The sequence below is a fragment of the Scyliorhinus torazame genome, chromosome 12, assembly GCF_047496885.1.
Source record: "Scyliorhinus torazame isolate Kashiwa2021f chromosome 12, sScyTor2.1, whole genome shotgun sequence".
Lineage (NCBI taxonomy): Eukaryota > Metazoa > Chordata > Chondrichthyes > Carcharhiniformes > Scyliorhinidae > Scyliorhinus > Scyliorhinus torazame.
Window position 1 is genome coordinate 106,163,367 of NC_092718.1, and position 18,913 is coordinate 106,182,279.

General features: G+C 52.1%; 1 protein-coding gene across 1 annotated transcript in view; it reads right to left on the reverse strand.

Moving 5' to 3' along the window:
• Positions 1–1,548: 1,548 nt before the first annotated feature.
• The window catches only part of LOC140386601 (claudin domain-containing protein 1-like), a 157,995-nt gene continuing 140,630 nt past the window's right edge, over positions 1,549–18,913 (reverse strand). The window contains exon 5 of the mRNA XM_072469075.1: positions 1,549–3,048. Within this exon, the coding sequence (XP_072325176.1) occupies positions 2,918–3,048 (131 nt within the window). The 3' untranslated portion in view covers positions 1,549–2,917. The remainder of the gene's footprint in view (positions 3,049–18,913) is intronic.

Genomic DNA, 18,913 nt, shown 5'->3' on the forward strand with positions numbered 1-18,913 from the left:
CTGCTGGCAGGGGCTTTCTTCAGAACATTTGATTTGCAACCACAAGAAGATTTCAAACTCTCAATTATAATCAATAGACACCCAATAAAGATTTCATTTCACAGCTGAGCCGTGTAGTGCAAATTTCTACTGAGTTATATGTATACGAGACTACACTTAACCACGGGTAGATTTCATCAGTGACGTATAACAGCAGGTCGTCTGTATACTGGGAGACGCCGTGCTCTACCCCTCTCCTCTCAATTCCTCTTCACTCTGCATATTGCCAGTTGCTCAATTGCCAGCGCGAAGAGCATCGGGGACTATGGACATCCCTGCCTTGTTCCAAGCTAAAATAACCTGAACTGATGGTGCTTGTATGCACACTAGCTCTGAGGGCTCTATATAACAACCTACTCCAGTTAACAAATCTGGCCCAAGACTAAACTGTCCTAATATTTCAAAAACGTATTCCCACTCAACCCGATCAAAAGCCTTTTCAGCTACCATAGATATTATTACTCTAGTTTCTCAGTCTAAATGGAGCGTCACAGAATCACAGAATTTACAAGGCAGAGGAGGCCATTCAGCCCATCGAGTCTGCACCAGCCCTTGGAAAGTGTACCCTACTCAAGCCACGCCACCACCCCATAACCCACCTAACCGTCTGGACACTAAGAGGCTGGATTAGCACAGTGGGCTAAACAGGTGGATTGTAGTGCAGAACAATGCCAGCAGCGCGTGTTCAATTCCCGTACCAGCCTCCCCGAACAAGCGCCGGTATGTGGCGACTAGGAGCTTTTCACAGTAACTTCATTGAAGCCTACTTGTGACAATAAGCTATTATTATTATTTAGCAGGATCAATCCACCTAACTTGAACATCTTTGGACTGTGGGAGGAAACCAGAGCACCAATAAGAAACCCACGCAGATACGGGGAGAAAGTGCAATCTCCTCACAGTCACCCGAGGCTGAAATTGAACCCGAGATCCTGCAGCTGTGAAGCAATAATGCTTACCAATGTGGCACCATGACACCCTCATAACCACATTTAACAATCTCCTGATATTTGATGATAACTGTCGTCACTTTACAAACCCTGTCTGATCCTACGCTATTTCCCCTGGTGACTGACCTTCCAGGCATATTGCTAAAATCGTGGCCAAAACATTCACACCCACATTTAGAAGCAATATTGGTCGGTCGTATCCACAGTCCTCCAGATCTTTAACATTCTTTCGAATAAGTGAAATCGAGGCCTGTGTTAATATGGGTGGAAGCTCCCCCTAATTCATCGAGTCCTTGGACATTTCAACCAGGAGTGGCCCTAAAATCTGTTGTGGATCAGAGTTCAGTGCACCCCAAAGTGTATCATGGAGTTCACCTGAGCCACAACTTTTCATAGATTGTGATTTATTGCTCTCTTTGGTTGGCTCTTAATTTGGCCCTGTTTAATTACGTTTGCTCAAGAGTCGGCAGGTATCTTTCGACACTGCCACAAGGTTCAGAACCGAATACTGATCAATGACTCGATACATCAGTTAGTAAGTTCAAAAGCAATGCCCATTTATTTACACACAGTCAAATCTACTCATGCATAAACTCTGCAAACTAAACTACCACTATTACTAAAGCCTATACTTAGCTTCGGGTGCCCACTCAATCAGAGGAACAATGGCCGTTGCTCGGTTCTGAGGCTGCTGGGTTGAGCTGTTTACAGGGTAGCAACTAGGAGCGTCTATCTCGTAGCGTGCGTTGACTTGGAACTTACTTGGTCTGTTGTAGCTGCTAGGCTGGTCTCTCTCCTCGATGAGAGCCAAAGCCAAAGGAGGAAGATTCTCCCTTGGGGAATATCTTTTATACTAAAAAGGGCTTCACGCTCTTTTGGGCGGGCCTTGAACTTGGCCTCAACTAATTGGGTTTTTCCCAATCAGTCGTATCGATCTTCCTCCAATAGAGGGGTGGTTCCCTGATCGCTGGACGTGTCCTGGTGACTGTTAGTCTGCTTTGTATTTTGCTTCTTCTGGCGCTGGGGAGTCTGCCTTAACATTGTGTATCTAAATGTTTCCCTTTTGTCCCCCGGAGATGGCTCATTAGTATGTAGATTGCTTGGTAGTTTCTGTCCTGTCTGAGAGTTTAAGGTTCTAATCAACAGACAGAGCTTGCACCTGCTTGTTTCTTAGCATTCTTTGCAAGTGTCCATTTTGTAATCGGGACGTGGCCATCCCAGATGGCTACACTCCCTCTTTGTGATCCTCAACATGAAGCATGAAGGATCACACTATTATGTCGTCTTCATCCTCTGACCAACTGGGGAACCCATACTTAGGCTCTACACTGTCCTATCCTATGCAACACAATTTTACTTAAACCATTTTACTTACATTCATTATCATAAAACTCTACGGGGCACTATGACATTAATAAATGCATTACTGAAAAATAAAAAAACTGGAACCTCTAACTATTCTCAATAAGCTATCCTCATTCAAACAATCCAAAAATACAAACAATCCAAAAATAATCTATACATCTTAAACTGTACAAAATAGCAGCACACAAAGTTCTCTGGCCTGGCAGTCAGACACATAGGTTTACATCTCTTTATTCCACAGAATACATTAAACAAATTGGATGCTCAATAATCCATCCCAATGGGTTCGGGGGCCTGGTCAAATCCGAAAATGGGGGACCTAAACCTGTATACCGGGGTGCGAAAGCGACATGCTATGTTTCGCCATTTCCTCACTCTAAACGTTTGCACGACACTGCAAAGTATCGCCAGCACTAAGACTGCTTCAACTACATATGAGAGTGAGTACCAGGTGATAAACTTATCACACTAGGTCGGGGTATTGCTAGCTGTCGCTGGGTTAGTTATCTCAGGGTTCCGTATATTGCAGGGCTGAGACTCGTTTACGGTTTGTGTGGCAGGGGTCAGGGGGGGGTAGCATCCGTGCACAAAACTGAAGGGATCCCGCTAAGATCCATGTGAACACGAAGACTGTCTTCATCTTTGTCAAACTTCTTCTTTGTCTTCCTCTGGGGTTCCTGGGTTTCCTGGAGTTCTGTGAACACAAGCATAATTTCTGTTATTATCTTGCTTAAGATCTTGTATGTCTGTCCTATATTGCCAAATTCCCTTTATAATTGGTCACCATCTGTGACTCCCTGATTTAAAAAAAAAACCCGAATATTGGGACACGACGTCTGAGAAAAATACTGCCATACTGCAAGCTGTCTCTCAGCCTGTGTGATTTACCGTCCCAGTGTTTGAGGCTGTCAATAGCATAGGGAAGCAACCTAAGGGTTGCCAAAACCAAACAAAAGAATTTTGAACATAACGAGCCAAAATGGGATACATATGGGCCGCGGTGGGTAAGAAATGGGTGGGATACCCGGGTAGGACAGTGATCAATGCCGTATGTGCTCTACCCGAGCATAGCTGACCAGAGGGGGGTCCTCAGGCAAGGCGGGGACCACTGCCGTTTCTCCACTGCCTGAGCAACCGGCAAGCACGGGTAAGAATGTGGTCGTCGTGGGGGGCTGCCTCTCGGATTAGGAGAGCAACTATGAGTCATGTTCTGTCGACAAACTAGTTCCTCTGAACTATTGTCTGGGGACAAACTTGTTCCATTAACAGCCAGGGGCATTAAAGGAGTGATGACGTGGGGCCGTGAAACTTTCGAGTTTATGAACAACACTTAACGATAACACTAACGAACAAACATTCAACAAACATGGTGCAGGTTCCACCAGAAAGGACACCGTATCTCTCCATTGGTTCCTTTTTTCTCCATCAACTGGAGACGTCACTGCTCAATAGCGAACAGGGTCGCAAAGGGATTTGTTTGGTGGGAGTCAGACTCGAAGTCATTATCTTTCCCCGGCTGCCGAACTCTTGTCTGTAGTAACCGTGCTAAAGCTGCTTGGGGCGAATTGGGGTGCATCTCATCATTCCAGATGAGCCTGAACGAATTGTCTCGCTGCGAGAATCGTGTGTCGAGGTTGGAGCTACTATGCTTCAATCCGTAATCGTCGGGCGGTGGGTCTGGGTAGGTAGATCTGATATAAGCGATCTCAAATGGGTCAGTAGAATCATGCTCAGATTCGCTGCGAGTGGGGCCTGGTGCAGGGGTATAGTTGTAATGTGGTGTGCTGTGGCTTTCGTCAATGTGTTCGCTATCACTGTCGCTGCTGGTTGAAGGAAGGGAGAGGCGGAGTCGTGCCTATGGGGGCGGAGTTGAAGTCGTGTCTGAGGGTGGGCTGGAGTGGTTGGGGAAGGGTAGGAATACGTCATCTGTTGGGCAGGGCGTGCTCGTCTGCTGCTGCGAGCAGGGTGTGTTGTGTGTGGTTATTATGTGAGCCGTAAACCTTGAGCTGGTTTATATGAAACGACACAGACTTACCATTGGGATAGGTTATTTTGTATACTGAGGGGCTGACTTTGTCCAAAATGGAGTATGGTCCGGAAAATTTGGGGTAAAGGAATGAACTGGGGTTGTAAAGGTAAAGCATAACTTGTTGCCCTACTGTAAACTAAGTGGCGTGAACTGTTTTGTCGAAACAAGCCTTGCACTAATTCCTCCTGGCTCCAAGTCTCACTACTGCTGCGAGTTGGCCCGCCTTTATGGAACAAAGAACAAAGAACAAAGAAAAGTACAGCACAGGAACAGGCCCTTCCGCCCTCCAAGTCTGTGCCGACCATGCTGCCCGACTAAACTACAATCTTCCACACTTCCTGGGTCCGTATCCCTCTATTCCCATCCTATTCATGTATTTGTCAAGATGCCCCTAAAATGTTACTATCGTCCCTGCTTCCACCACCTCCTCCGGTAGCGAGGTCCAGGTACCCACTACCCTCTGTGTAAAAAACTTGCCTCGTACATCTACTCTAAACATTGCCCCTCGCACCTTAAACCTATGCCCCCTAGTAATTGACCGCTCTACCCTGGGGAAAAGCCTCTGACTATCCACTCTGACTATGCCCCTCATAATTTTGTAGACCTCTATCAGGTCGCCCCTCAACCTCCGTCGTTCCAGTGAGAACAAACTGAGTTTATTCAACCGCTCCTCAGAGCTATGTTCTGTACTAGTTGTGTTACTGCATTGTCATGCCTGAGGGCTGTAATTGCGGGGCTGGCCAAATCTAGTCCTAATAAATACTCAGTGCCTTTTATGGGGTGTCCGGTCATGAGGGTATGGGGGGGTGTATCCTGTGGACGTGGATACCGTGTTTCTTAAAAACATCAAAGCAAATGGGAGTACTGAATCCCAGGTGCTGTTATTCTGCTGTACCATTTTCCTGAGGGTGGCTTTCAATGTCCAATTCATTCGTTCTACAATACCACTTGACTGGGGGTGGTATGCGATATGGAACTTTTGTCTCATGCCAAAAATCGTGAGGACGTTTTTCATTACATGTCCTGTGATATGGGAGCTTTGATCAGACTCTATACTGCGTGGGAGGCTCCATCTTGTAAAGATGTGGTGTGTTAATATTTTAGCCATTGTCTTGGCCATATTAGTTCGTGATGGAAATGCTTCCACCCATTTTGTGAAGGTGTCTATGACCACCAACACATCCTTGGACTGTAGTGGCGAAAAAACGCAGTCTTGCGGACGAGTTTGAGATTATGGGGAATTGCTTGGATAACACGAATGATCCAGGCACGCCATTGCAAATATTATGTGATATTTATCCAGATAAAGCAATAGATTTTAGGAAAATGTCAGCAACCTTAAGGAACAAATTGGGTGATGAATGCCACTAGGGGGCACTGAAGACCTGGACATCATTTAGAAAATTCAGGGGAAAATCTGGAAAAAGAGCCAAAGTATGAAAGCAAAAGAATTAATTGGATTATGGAGACAATATTGTCAAGAGGAAAGAGATAAGATCATGTTATCAAGTTGGCAAGAAAATGCCCTTAAAATGGGAATTCCAATTAGTGAAAGGGAAACCAGAAAACTCTGGAGATCTTGAAAAAGGAGTGTGCATTCAAAAAATGCGCAAGAGGAAAGAGATGAGATCATGTTATCAAGTTGGCAAGAAAATGCCCTTAAAATGGGAATTCCAATTAGTGAAGGGGGAACCAGAAAACTCTAGAGATCTTGAAAAAGGAGTGTGCATTCAAAAAACGCGCAAGTAGAGAGAGGGTGGACTCAAAAACAAAACAAAAATGGGCTACGTAGTTCAATGGCTGGCCTTGCATTGACAGAAGGAGATGAGGACATCGAAAATTGGACCACGTCGGCTAGAGTTCCGACTGCTCCAGTCGCATTGTCTGCACTAATTCCGGAACCACCAGGGTATCATAATTTATATCCAGTCACTGCTCCCCAGATTCAAATCATGCCAGCCTCTCCAGCCCCTTCGATTGATAGCTTGGGTCCGATTACAGCATCTTCACTCTCTGTTAGAGAAAGGGAGCTCTGTTCAACAAGCCCAGTTAGCTCTAGGACCCAATCTCGGACAGTGAGAGAGGGGCCTGATCCTATCCAGAAACAATCACGCATACCAACTGGATCCCTTCAGACCGATCTGGTAGGACAGAAAAGTATGAGAACAAAGAAAGAGGATGGGAATGGTTCTGAGGAGCTGGAGCTCCCCCGAGTGGCAGGGAAGGACGTCAAAGTCTTTGAAGAGCCAGAGCAATTCGCTAGAGCGCCCCCTAGTGAGACTCTGAGACAGTTGCTGACTAGGAAAATACCAAATCCTGATGCGGTAACGGCGGCCGCCCAGCCCACGATAGACATTTATTTCCCATGGAGACCCAGTGAGATGATGGCTATTCTGGCTGCAATCCCAGACAGGAAGAAATCTCCTGCTGCTTTCGTGGATTATCTGAGAACTACCATCTCAGTTTATCCAGCTGATTCTGGGACCTTAGTCCAGCAGGTTTTAACCCCAGCAGAGTAGCGCAATCATCTCAATCACTTGAATTATGCTAGCCACGCCGCACTCCAGCAAGCCCATGCTTTGGACGATGACAGACGGACACAAATTCTGAATGCGTTGAATGTCACATTTCAAAAGCCCATAAACATTTCTGCTTTCTTAGACCTCAAACCTAAAAAGACTGAAGAGCCAGAGGAATTTCTGGAACGTTTTAATGAAATCTACTGTGGGCAGTCAGGCGACTTTCCAGACCAAAATGGTCAGAATTCCCCTCAATATTGTGCTATGTTAATGTATTGCCTACCACCTTCCGTGGCTACTGCCGTGAAATGTAATAACATGAATTGGACAGGGAACGACCCTTCTCAGATGGCCAGGGCAGTCAGATTTTATTGGAAGGAGGGTAGAGGCCTGGAAGGACGCTCAGTTACAAAGATTAAGACTGAATATGTAATGAAAAAGGATGATCTGAGAACCCAACCAGCGGCAGAAACGGTGGCTTACCAGCTGGAACCCCAATATTGTGACCTTGGGTGGGTGGATCAACATGGGGTAGGATATCAAACCCACCCAAATGGACCCTCAGCTCCTCTTTATGGCCCACCGTATGTGCCAACAGCTTTACAACTGCCGCCCCCTCTGAGGGGCCATTGGCCTACTGGGAAAAGAGGACGGGGCAGATCTAGAGGGAACAATGCATGTTTTAATTGCGGCCGTGCAGATCACTGGCAACAGGAATGCCCCTTTAAAAGACGGGCAGCAGAAGGAGACAACCCGACCCAAAGGAGGGCGTACCCACCAAGGGGAGGACAGACGAGATACACTGACTTCGCCCAGGCAAACCCTTTCCCAATACAGGATTGACTAGCTAATTTAGTCATAAGGACTCTCCAATCGGACAGGCCAGACGGCACTTCCATAAAATATTTTGAGGTCCCTGAAACGATTAACACTCGACTTCAGCATCACTGGGGACGTGACGTTTTTGAATATGTCAATCCACAGGTCTGGGCAGAATAACCATCACAAGTGGGAAAGCCTATTAAGGTAATGATTAAGGACCATGTAAAGCTGCCTTCCATTCGGCAATACCCCCTGAAACCCCAAGCTGCCCCGTCTATAGACAAATTAATCCGAGAGCTGTTGCAACAGGGTATTTTGGTCCCTTGCCAATCAGAATGTAACACCCCCATACTTGCTGTGCCTAAACCAGCCCAGTACCGATTGGTACAGGATTTACGTTCAATCAATGCCATCGCACAGCCGTTCCATGCACTCGTCCCTAATCCTGCCCACATACTGCCTCAAATTCCAGCTCGAGCCCGGGTGTTCGCCATAATTGACCTTCAGCATGCCTTCTTTGCCCTTCCACTCGCATCTGAAAGCCAATATTTGTTTGCTTTTACTTACAATGGACAGCAGTATACCTGGACTCAACTGCCTCAGGGGTTCGTCAACTCACCTACGCTCTTCTCCAGATGTCTGCAGACCCAACTCCAGACCTTGACATTGGAGCATGGTTCCACTCTGGTGCAGTAAGGAGATGACATATTGGTAGCGAGTCCCGACGAGCCCAGTAACAGGGATGATAGGATCCAGTTATTAAACCACCTATCCTTGTTGGGTTATGTTGTTTCACAATCAAAGGTCCTGGTGGCTCAGACAAAGGTCAAGTTCTTAGGAGTTTTACTTACAGCCACAGAATGAAGTCTCGAACCCAGTAGGATTGAACAAATATGCCAATTCCCCGCCCCTACCACAGCCAAGGAAGTTCGTCATAGGCTGGGTATGGTGAATTATTGTAGGCAGTGGATACCAAACATCGCTGTCTATACAAAGCTGCTGACGCCTTACACTAGTGAAGGGGGGAATTTTACTCTCACCACCAAGGCACTCGAAGCCTTCCGTTGCCTGAAGCAGGCCTTGTTACAAGCACCAGCCCTCAGTAGGCCCTTGTACGACCGACCGTTCCAGATATACTGTACTGTTCTGGAAGGATGTTCAACAGGGTACTCACCCAGCAACATGGGGACAAGCACCGGCCCGTAGCATATTACTCTTCCAAACTCGACCCAGTGGCGTTGGGCCACCCTGTTTGCACCCAGATCTTGGCAGCGATATACAATAGTTTGCAGGCTGCTGCCAACATCACTCTCCAACAGGATATTACGGTGTATAGCTCCCACTCGGTCATCGCACTACTGGGGCAACTGCAGACTCAGCATCTTACCGCAGCTCGTCAGAATAGGTATGAAATATACCTTTTGAACAATCCACGTCTGACATTTAAACACTGTACCACTATCCCAATCCAGCCTGTTTTCTTAGCTGTCCCCCTGTCCATGAAGACGCGCCTGGCCACGACTGTTTAGCCTTGATTCAGGAAACCACCACAATAAGGGACAATCTGAGTGATATTCCATTAGAACAACCTGACATGATTATGTATGTTGATGGCAGTGCATTAGTAAGCCCCACTGGCCGGAGACTGTCCGGTTACGCAATCGTAGATCAGGATGGTCTGATCCTAAAAGTGGCCGCTTTTCAGACCCCTTATTCAGCCCAACAAGCCAAACGTTTTGTCCTTACCCGTGCATGTATACTTGGGGTAGATCGACGGGTAAATATTTACACTGACTCCCGATACGCCTTCGGGGTAGTTCATGACTTCGGACAGCGCTGGAAGAATAGGGGATTCCTTACCTCGGCCGGCACGGAAATATCCAACCGGGGTTTAGTTAATGACCTACTGCAGGTCCTCCTTATGCCCGCGCAGATTTCCGTCATTAAATGCGCTGCCTATACAAATGGTAGGACCCCAGTTGACGTTGGTAATGAACAAGCAGATTGTGCAGCGCGGACAGCCGCGCAAATTCAGCAAGTGATGGTGCCTAAAATGTTAAGTCAGACTAAACGATCTGATATAAATAGGTCTGCTTCTGACAAGCCAATGCCAACCATCCAAGACGTCATAAGGTTACAGGAGGACGCTCCTGAGAGTGGTAAACAAATGTGGAAACGGTTAGGTTGTACATAATGGGCGTCATTCTCCGACCCCCCGCCGGGTCGGAGAATGGCCGTTGGCCGCCGTGAATCCCGCCCCCGCCCCCGCCGAAGTCTCCGAAGGGAGAAAAGTCGGCGGGGCGTTAATGGCGCCGCTGCCGCGGAGAATGTCACGGGTCTGCACAAGGCAGCCGATTTTCGGCCTGCCGATATTCTCCCTTCCGGATGGGCCGAAGTCCCGTCGACGTGATGACCGTTCACGTCGACGTGAATCAAACCTCCTTTTCATCGGCGTGACCCGGTGCTCCAGGCTCACGCCGACCAGCGTGGAGGTGAGTGACGGCCTGGGGGGTTGGCTCTGGGCAGGAAATGGCGTGGCCGCAGTCTGATTGCGTGAGGAGAGGTGTGTCTCGGGTTGTGTGTGTGTGTGTGCGGCAGGGGGGGGGGGTGGTTAGAGTAGGCTGGGCTCCGGGGGAGTGCCGGGAGGGGGGTCCGTGCCGGGGAGGGGGATGGGGGGGGTCCGTGCCGGGGTGGAGGTTGGGGGGGGGGTCCGTGCTGGGGTGGAGGTTGGGGGTTGGGGGGGGTCCGTGCTGGGGTGGAGGTTGGGGATGGGGAGAGGGGGGTCCGTGCTGGGGTGGAGGTTGGGGGGGGGGTCCGTGCTGGGGTGGAGGTTGGGGGTTGGGGGGGGTCCGTGCTGGGGTGGAGGTTGGGGGTTGGGGGGGTCCGTGCTGGGGTGGAGGTTGGGGGGGGTCCGTGCCGGGGTGGAGGTTGGGGGGGGTCTGTGCTGGGGTGGAGGTTGGGGGGGGTCCGTGCCGGGGTGGAGGTTGGGGGGGGGGGTCCGTGCTGGGGTGGAGGTTGGGGGGGGTCCGTGCCGGGGTGGAGGTTGGGGGGGGGTCCGTGCTGGGGTGGAGGTTGGGGGTTGGGGGGGGGGTCCGTGCTGGGGTGGAGGTTGGGGGTTGGGGGGGGTCCGTGCCGGGGTGGAGGTTGGGGGGGGGGTCCATGCTGGGGTGGAGGTTGGGGGTTGGGGGGTCCGTGCTGGGGTGGAGGTTGGGGGTTGGGGGGGGGGTCCGTGCTGGGGTGGAGGTTGGGGGGGGTCCGTGCCGGGGTGGTGGTTGGGGGGGGGTCCCTGCCGAGGAGGGGGATGGGAGGGCAAGTGAGTTGGTCCACCTGGCCAGGTGCCAGCCTCCAACAGTTGGACCCATGCGGTCCATGCCACCTGGCTGGGGGGAGGAGGGGATATGGGCAATGATGACATGTCGTCGTTCCCCTCCCCCCCACCAGGCCGTCATGTTTTCAGATCATCCAGCGATGTTGGCCGCCGTGGTGGCAGCCGCTCATGTCTATGTTGCCCTGGATGAGGAGGAGGAGGAGGAGGAGGAGGAGGAGCGTGCCAGAGAGGCGGCGCAGGCTGCCGCAGAGGGGCAGGCGGCAGCCGCCCAGGCTGGAGGGACACCTGACCGACAGGACGAGGAGGGGGAGGAGGACGTCGCGGCCCCACGGCAACGGAGGCACCCGAGGGCGCCCCGTGTGTACTGGCCCCGGCAGTCATACCAGGACCTCACGGACCGGGAATGCAGGAGGAGACTCCGGATGAGCCGGGAAACCGTGGCACACATCTGCACACCTGTCACCGCGTGGCACTGGCGGGGGACACCCTCTCCCCGTATCCGTCAAGTTTACGGTGGCCCTGAACTTTTATGCAAAGGGGTCATTCCAGGCACCGAGTGGGGACCTGTCCGGCATATCGCAGGCATCGGTGCATCGGTGCATCCGGGCAGTGACAGATGCCCTATATGCCATGGCGCACCGCTACATCCGCTTCCCCGTGGACCGGGCCAGCCAAGATGCCCGGGCCGTGGGCTTCTCTGCCGTGGCCGGGTTCCCCATGGTCCAGGGCGCGATCGATGGGATGCACGTCGCCGTGCGGCTGTGACACTGCAGCGCACGGTCCCGTCCTCTGCCCAGGGGATGTTGATGGCGGCCCAGGGGGAAGGGGGCAGACTCACCTGGGGCTGAGGTAAGACCACCCCTCACACACACACTTGTGCTCAATGTACATGACACCCCCGCACACTTTGGACAGAGCAAAAAGGCAGCTTCGGTAGGTGTAACATTGACTTTAATAACGAAAGGAGTTCATGCACGTGCCCTAGCCCCTAAAACTCATCTGTGCCCTGCACCCGTGCCAACTTACTCAGTGTCTAATTGTTTGGCCTTACGGGCCCTTTGACTACGTGGTTCCCCAGACGGTACAGCAGAACTGGAGGTGGACTCCTGTGATTCCTGCCCTCTGACACTGGATCCCTTTGGCGGCCGTTTCCTGGGGCGTCCTGGCCTAGATGGGCCAGGCTGCGGCCCGGGCGACTGGGATGGCGAGCTGCCAGCCTGTCCTGCCCGTTGCCCACCCGATGCACCTGGGACGGAAGGGGGGGAGTCCGAGGTGTCGCGGTGTACCGGGACCTCCCCTACAGAGGGAGCCGGGACGGACCACACCACCTCCTCCCCCCTCGGGGTGCCCGATGGCCCCCAGGCCTCTACATGGGTGGGGGATGCGAACGGACTGGCCATCCGACGCCCCCCCGACATCTGGCGCTGCCAGTCCTGGAGGCCCGTGCTGGTATCGGCAGGGGTCTGCAGGTTTGCAGCCATGGAGCCCAGGGGGTTGGCAAACCCTGTCTGTGATAGTGCGACGCCGGCTCGCACATGGCCACTGGCGCCGATGCCCTCAGCGATGGCCTGCAGAGACTGGGCCATGGCCTGCTGAGACTGGGCCATGGCCTGCTGAGACTGGGCCATGGCCTGCTGAGACTGGGCCATGGCCTGCAGAGACTGGGCTATGGCGTTGAGCGCCTCTGCCATCTGGCGCTGGCACTGGCTCATGGCCTCCTGTGAGAGGGCAGCCATTTCCTGGGCCACAGACGCCGCCTGCACGGAAGGCCCCAGGCCTCGCAAACCGTTCCCCATGTCTGACACCGTCGCACCCATTGCCTCCACCGCGGACGCCACCCGTGCGGTGTCAGCCTGGGTGGCACGCATGACCGGCACCACTCCCAGCTCCTGGACGCGGGTGGACTCCTCCACCTGCGACCGCAGCCGCCGCAAGCCGCCCGTCACCCTCTTCGCTTGTCTCCGGGTCGGTGGTTGCATCGGATCTATGTGTGGGTGTGGTAACTGCAGGAACCCGGGATCCATCTGGGCGGCAGATGTTCGCTTGGGCTGGGCTGCCCTCCGACCGCCCGGCTCCTCTGCTGCTCCTACCTCCACCTGCTGTACCGGGACGGCTGTGTTGTGCGCACCAGTGAGTGTACCAGACGCCTCATCACTAAAGTGCCCAACCGTGGTGAGTGTTTCTGCGATGGTGGAGGGTGTTGGTGACAGCAGTGGCGTTGTGTCGTGCTCTTCGTCCCACTCTGAGTCCATGGCACTTTGGGGTGGGGGTTCGTCTCCACCCATCCACTCTGACTCACTGTCCGGTATTTCGTCTTCCTGGGTAGTGCTGTCCCGGGTAGGGGTGTCCTGGGTAGTGCTGTCCCGGGTAGGGGTGTCCTGGGTAGTGGTGTCCTGGGTAGTGGTGTCCTGGGTAGTGGTGTCCTGGGTAGTGGTGTCCTGGCTCGGATGTGACGGGGGCCTGTGGCTGCCCCCCTCATCGCTGGGTGGTCGCTCCCGCACGTGACGGGGGTGTCGTCTCCCTGTTGCTCCAGGTCTCTCCGTCTCCTGTGGTCTCCGAGGGGCATCCTGCGGGCGTCGCATGCTGGAGGGTCCGGCTCTCTCCGTCTCCCGTGGTCTCCGAGGGGCATCCTGCGGGCGTCGCATGCTGGAGGGTCCGGGTCTCTCCGTCTCCCGTGGTCTCCGAGGGGCATCCTGCGGGCGTCGCATGCTGGAGGGTCCGGGTCTCTCCGTCTCCTGTGGTCTCCGAGGGGCATCCTGCGGGCGTCGCATGCTGGAGGGTCCGGGTCTCTCCGTCTCCCGTGGTCTCCGAGGGGCATCCTGCGGGCGTCGCATGCTGGAGGGTCCGGGTCTCTCCGTCTCCTGTGGTCTCCGAGGGGCATCCTGCGGGCGTCGCATGCTGGAGGGTCCGGGTCTCTCCGTCTCCTGTGGTCTCCGAGGGGCATCCTGCGGGCGGGCTGCATCTGCGGGGATGGGTGCCTGGACGTTTGGTCCTGCAATACACAATGAAGCATGAGTGGTTAGACATCAGGCAGTGATCAGGTGATACGGGGGAGTGGGATATAGGGGAGGGGTGATATGGGGACGGGCTGTCGATGGCTCACTTGCTACTACGCCCCCGACCTCTGCATCAGCAACCTCCCGGTCCTCAGGTCCACCAGCCAGTTCTAGGGCCCTTTCCTCATGTACGGTCAGTGGCCTCTCATCAGCGGGGCCTCCTCCAGTCCTCACATGCTCCCTATTGTTGTGTGCGCGCTTCTCCTGTGGGTGGGTGGGGGGGTGGCAGGGGTAAAAGGCAACACTGTTAGGCAGGTATATGAATGCACACCATCGGTTGCGCGTGCATTGCAGAGGTTAAGGTTAGGGCTATATTCAATTGGGGATATGGGGGAGGGGGGATATGGGGGAGGGGGGATATGGGAGAGGGGGGATATGGGGGATATGGGGAGGGGGATATGGGGGAGGGGGGATATGGGGGAGGGGGATATGGGGGATATGGGGGAGGGGGGATATGGGGGATATGGGGGAGGGGGGATATGGGGGATATGGGGGAGGGGGGGATATGGGATATAACGGGGGGATATACCCCGTTGCCCAATGGTCCCTTTGAGACGCTCCAAATGGATTACATTGAGTTAGAAAGGTGTCAATGTTATAAATATGTTTTGGTCATTGTGGATGTGTTCAGCAGATGGGTCGAAGCGTATCCGACTACCGATAATAAAGCTGCTACTGTGGTTAAAGTTCTGATGCGGGAAATCATTCCCTGGTACGGTATACCAGCTCAGTTAAGTTCTGATAACGGGCCTCATTTTATTGGACAGATTAACAAGGAGTTCTGCTCCCAGTTGGGCATACGCCAACAGTTACACTGTGCTTACAGACCGCAGGCGGTTGGGTTGGTTGAGAGACACAATCAGACCCTCAAAACTAAATTGGCTAAATTAAGAGCAGACACGGGACTGACATGGCTTAAGTTGCTCCCCGTTGCCCTCTTCCAGCTGCGGGTTACACCTGCGGGACCGGCCCGGCTCTCTCCTGCCGAGATCCTTTATGGCAGGCCCCTTAGTACTCCCTGGAGCCTGCATGTTCCCAGACTGATTCAGTTTCACCATATGACTGAAGAAATGACCACCTATGTTCTAGCCCTCACTAAGGTCCTCAAAGAGCTCCATGGCCAGGTCCGCGCGGCTCACCAGCCACCGCCCCCATTACCTAGCTCACTTTCAGTGCAGCCCAGTAGTTATATCATGGTCAAAAATTGGACTCGGAAAGTGTCGGAGCCGCGATGGGAGGGGCCCTTCAAAGTTCTCCTTACCACCCCCACGGCAGTTAAAGTGGAGGGCGGAGTGCTTGGGTCCACCTCCACCACTGTAAATTGGGTCCACCTCTACCACTGTAAAAAGGTCGGTTACTAACCTGCCTCCCTTCCCCAGCACGGTTTTACAGGTGTGGAGCATGATGGGGTGGCTGCGCACCGCCTGTGTGATCTTCGGCCTCACCTCGCTTGGAGTGACATCGGCGACGGACACGGAAAAGGGAAATATCATCTACATCTGTAACCCCAACCAAACTACAAGGACATTTTGTTTATGCAGAGGTGATGTCCTTCGCTGCCCTCACATACGAGGACATGGTATTGACTCATGGAAGGTCATCAGGTTAATGGACAATGCAGGACTCATGAAGCAATTGCACCGGTCCCAGCGATGGGAAGGGAACATTACATGGACATTGCCTTGTTTTTGGAGTACATGTAAATTTGATTTTGGATGTGTTAAGATTGGTGCCATAAAGGAGAGGGAAGGAAGAGGTTGTGAGAGAGGGGGACTAGAGAGAGCACGGGGCGTGTAAGGAGGGGAGTACAACTAGAACGTAGGTTATCAGGAGATACACTGAATTCATTTAGGGCCCAGACTGAGGAAAACCCGGGTAGTATGAATCTCTTTTACCAGATTTACCACCGCTTGTATGGCCAGGGACGGGTTGTCTGCTACCCGAACCCCACAGCGGTGTCCAGGTTATTTTCTGTTTCACCGCTTCGGGGCACTCCCCAAACGGTGGTTCATTGTCAGCCTTCCGAGCCACTGCCCGAGCAAGTCACTCTTCCTTACGATCCGGGTTCAGCACCACTGGCTATTTGCCTTCCCCTGCCTCGGGATAATTCCCACTCACAGTATGATAGGCTGCAACGGTGAAGGGCGTACATACCTAGCCACTTCACTCCCAATAGGGACTCCCGGTCGTACGAGAATTGTTTCAGCAGGGACAGGTATGGCTGCTTGCTGGTAGAGTTGGAAACGAATATAACATGTCTGTTCTCCACCTGTACGGACAGGAGGTGTCATATCACTCAGGCGTCTGGCCAATGCATTTGTTACAACACCACCTGCGTTCCATTGAACGCCGGCCTCCAGCTCCTTTGTGGCAGGGCGAATGTCTCTCATATCACTGTTGGGACTAGGGCCTTCCGCATTGCTGGGAGGCCCGAATGGGTGTTCCCAAGCTGGATAAACTGGGCTACTGGGGGATGCCTACGCAACTGATATACCGATTGTGATGCTAGCCTGTACACGGAGCAAGGATACTACTTTTTTAAAAATGGCACAGCGACCAATGTTTTGTCACCCCCATTACCCCGCCAAATTGCTATCGGGACTCTAGTCCATACCACAGTCCCCTGCCCCTCAGCGTGGATGCTGCACAATCAGTTGGCACGGCGGGCAGTCTCAACTGAATTCTGCGAGAACTGGAAAAAACCTCAGGTTCTCGCACCCAACCGGGGCCACTCAGCCGGATGGGGAATTCTGAGCGTCTTGACACTGGGGGGTGAGGGGGGGTTCCTTGGCGGTCAGCAATAGGAATTATTTTATTTGTGGCCTTACCATCCTGGGAAAAGAAACCGTGCAAGCCCTCGGGGCAATAACCAAGGAATTGTCTCAGCTGTGGTTGTTTGCAATGCAGAACCGGTATGCTCTTGACTATCTTCTGGCCCGTGAGGGTGGGGTTGCGCCATAGTGCAGTGCAAGTGTATCATAGGAGTTCAAGACCTGACCGCTAACATCACTAAATTTATGGATCGCATACGGGATCAGCTGGATGGAATGCAGGACCCTGACTCTTGGGGTAACTGGGGATTTGGAGGTTGGAAGGACTGGTTGATAAATATGGCCATGTATTTAGCATTGGCACTCGGCTGCATCTTTGTGGGCTTGGCCATCCTTAAATGCATGATGGGTAGAATGCGGAGTGCACTGGAACAGGTAGACGCCCCTAGAATCTTGGCTGTTAGGATCCACGAGGGTGCAGCGGATGAAAGGGGGCTGCAACAGAAATTGGAAATACAGCGACGAATCGTTTTGGATGAGGGGCCGTAGCTACGGATTGAATAGATAGGTTATCATGAAATGATAAAAGGAGGGAATGATGGATGTGATATCAGATAGTTAGTTTAAATATATTAGTTACAGTAATGTAGATGTAGGCCGGTCTAATTCTAGTGAGTTCACAGACAAAGGATTTCAGAAAGCATGGCAAGGAAGGGGGAGGGGTGTCTAGTTGAGGAGGAGAAAAGGATGCTGGGTAACAAGAGGCCAGGGTTCAGGAATGAGAAGTGAGCCAATTAGGATGTATGGCCAGGTCAGGAGGGGTATAGGATAACCTATGGGAATCGTTTATGTGAAACCTGATGCCATTTCAATGTATTTGAAGAGATTCCTTTGTCTCCAATAGCACTCGATTCTGAAGACCCAGGAGACCGCTTGTGTTCTGGGTTTTTGTGAAGCGAGTCAGGCTTGCAAGTTGGGTAAAAATAAATAATAATATGCCTACAAATCCATCTCGAGTTTTATTGAGGCCAGACTGATGGGTAACAAATTCAACATTTGTCAAAGGCACAGAAAGAGGAATAGAGACTCAGGGAAGTTTAAAGGGAAACTTCCCAGCCCCGTACGAATCCAATCACCACACAAAATGGTGTGATTTTAAAGGATGGCATTTATATAGTTCCCAGCCAGGACAGGAACCAGATCATTTGTCAGTTCCATGACAATCATGGACACCAAGGAATTTAACCCACCCTAGCCCACCTCAGACCGCTTTGTTGGTGGCCTGATTTAAAAACAGATGTAACGCAGTGCCATGAGAATTGTTTAATCTGTGCCCAGAACAATCCAGACAGATATGCTAAAAAGGCTCAACTTAGCCATACCCGCCCGTTAATGGACCCTGGACAAATCTCCAGCTGGATTATACAGGACCCCTACCCCCGTGCAGAAATGGTTACAAGTATCTGTTGATGGTCATAGACACCTTCACAAAATGGGTGGAAGCATTTCCATCACGAACTAATACGGCCAAGACAACAGTTAAAATATTAACACACCACATCTTTCCAAGATGGGGCCCCCCACGCAGTATAGAGTCCGATCAAGGCTCCCATTTCACAGGACGTATGATGAAAAACATCCTCACGATTTTCGGCATTAGACAAAAGTTCCATATCGCATACCACCCCCAGTCAAGTGGTATTGTAGAACAAATGAATAGGACATTGAAAGCCACCCTCAGGAAAATGGTACAGCAAAATAACAGCACCTGGAATTCAGTAGTCCCATTTACTTTGATGCTTTTAAGAAACACAGTATCCACGTCCACAGGATACACACCCCACACCCTCATGACCGGACGCCCCATGAAAGGCACTGAGTATTTATTAGGATTGGATTTGGCCAGCCCCGCAGTTACAGGCCTCACGCCTGAAAATGCGGTTAAACAACTGATACAGAACATAAAGGTAACCCAACTCGCAGCAGCATTGTGACTTGGAACCAGGAAGAAACAGTGCAAGGTTTGTTTCGCCA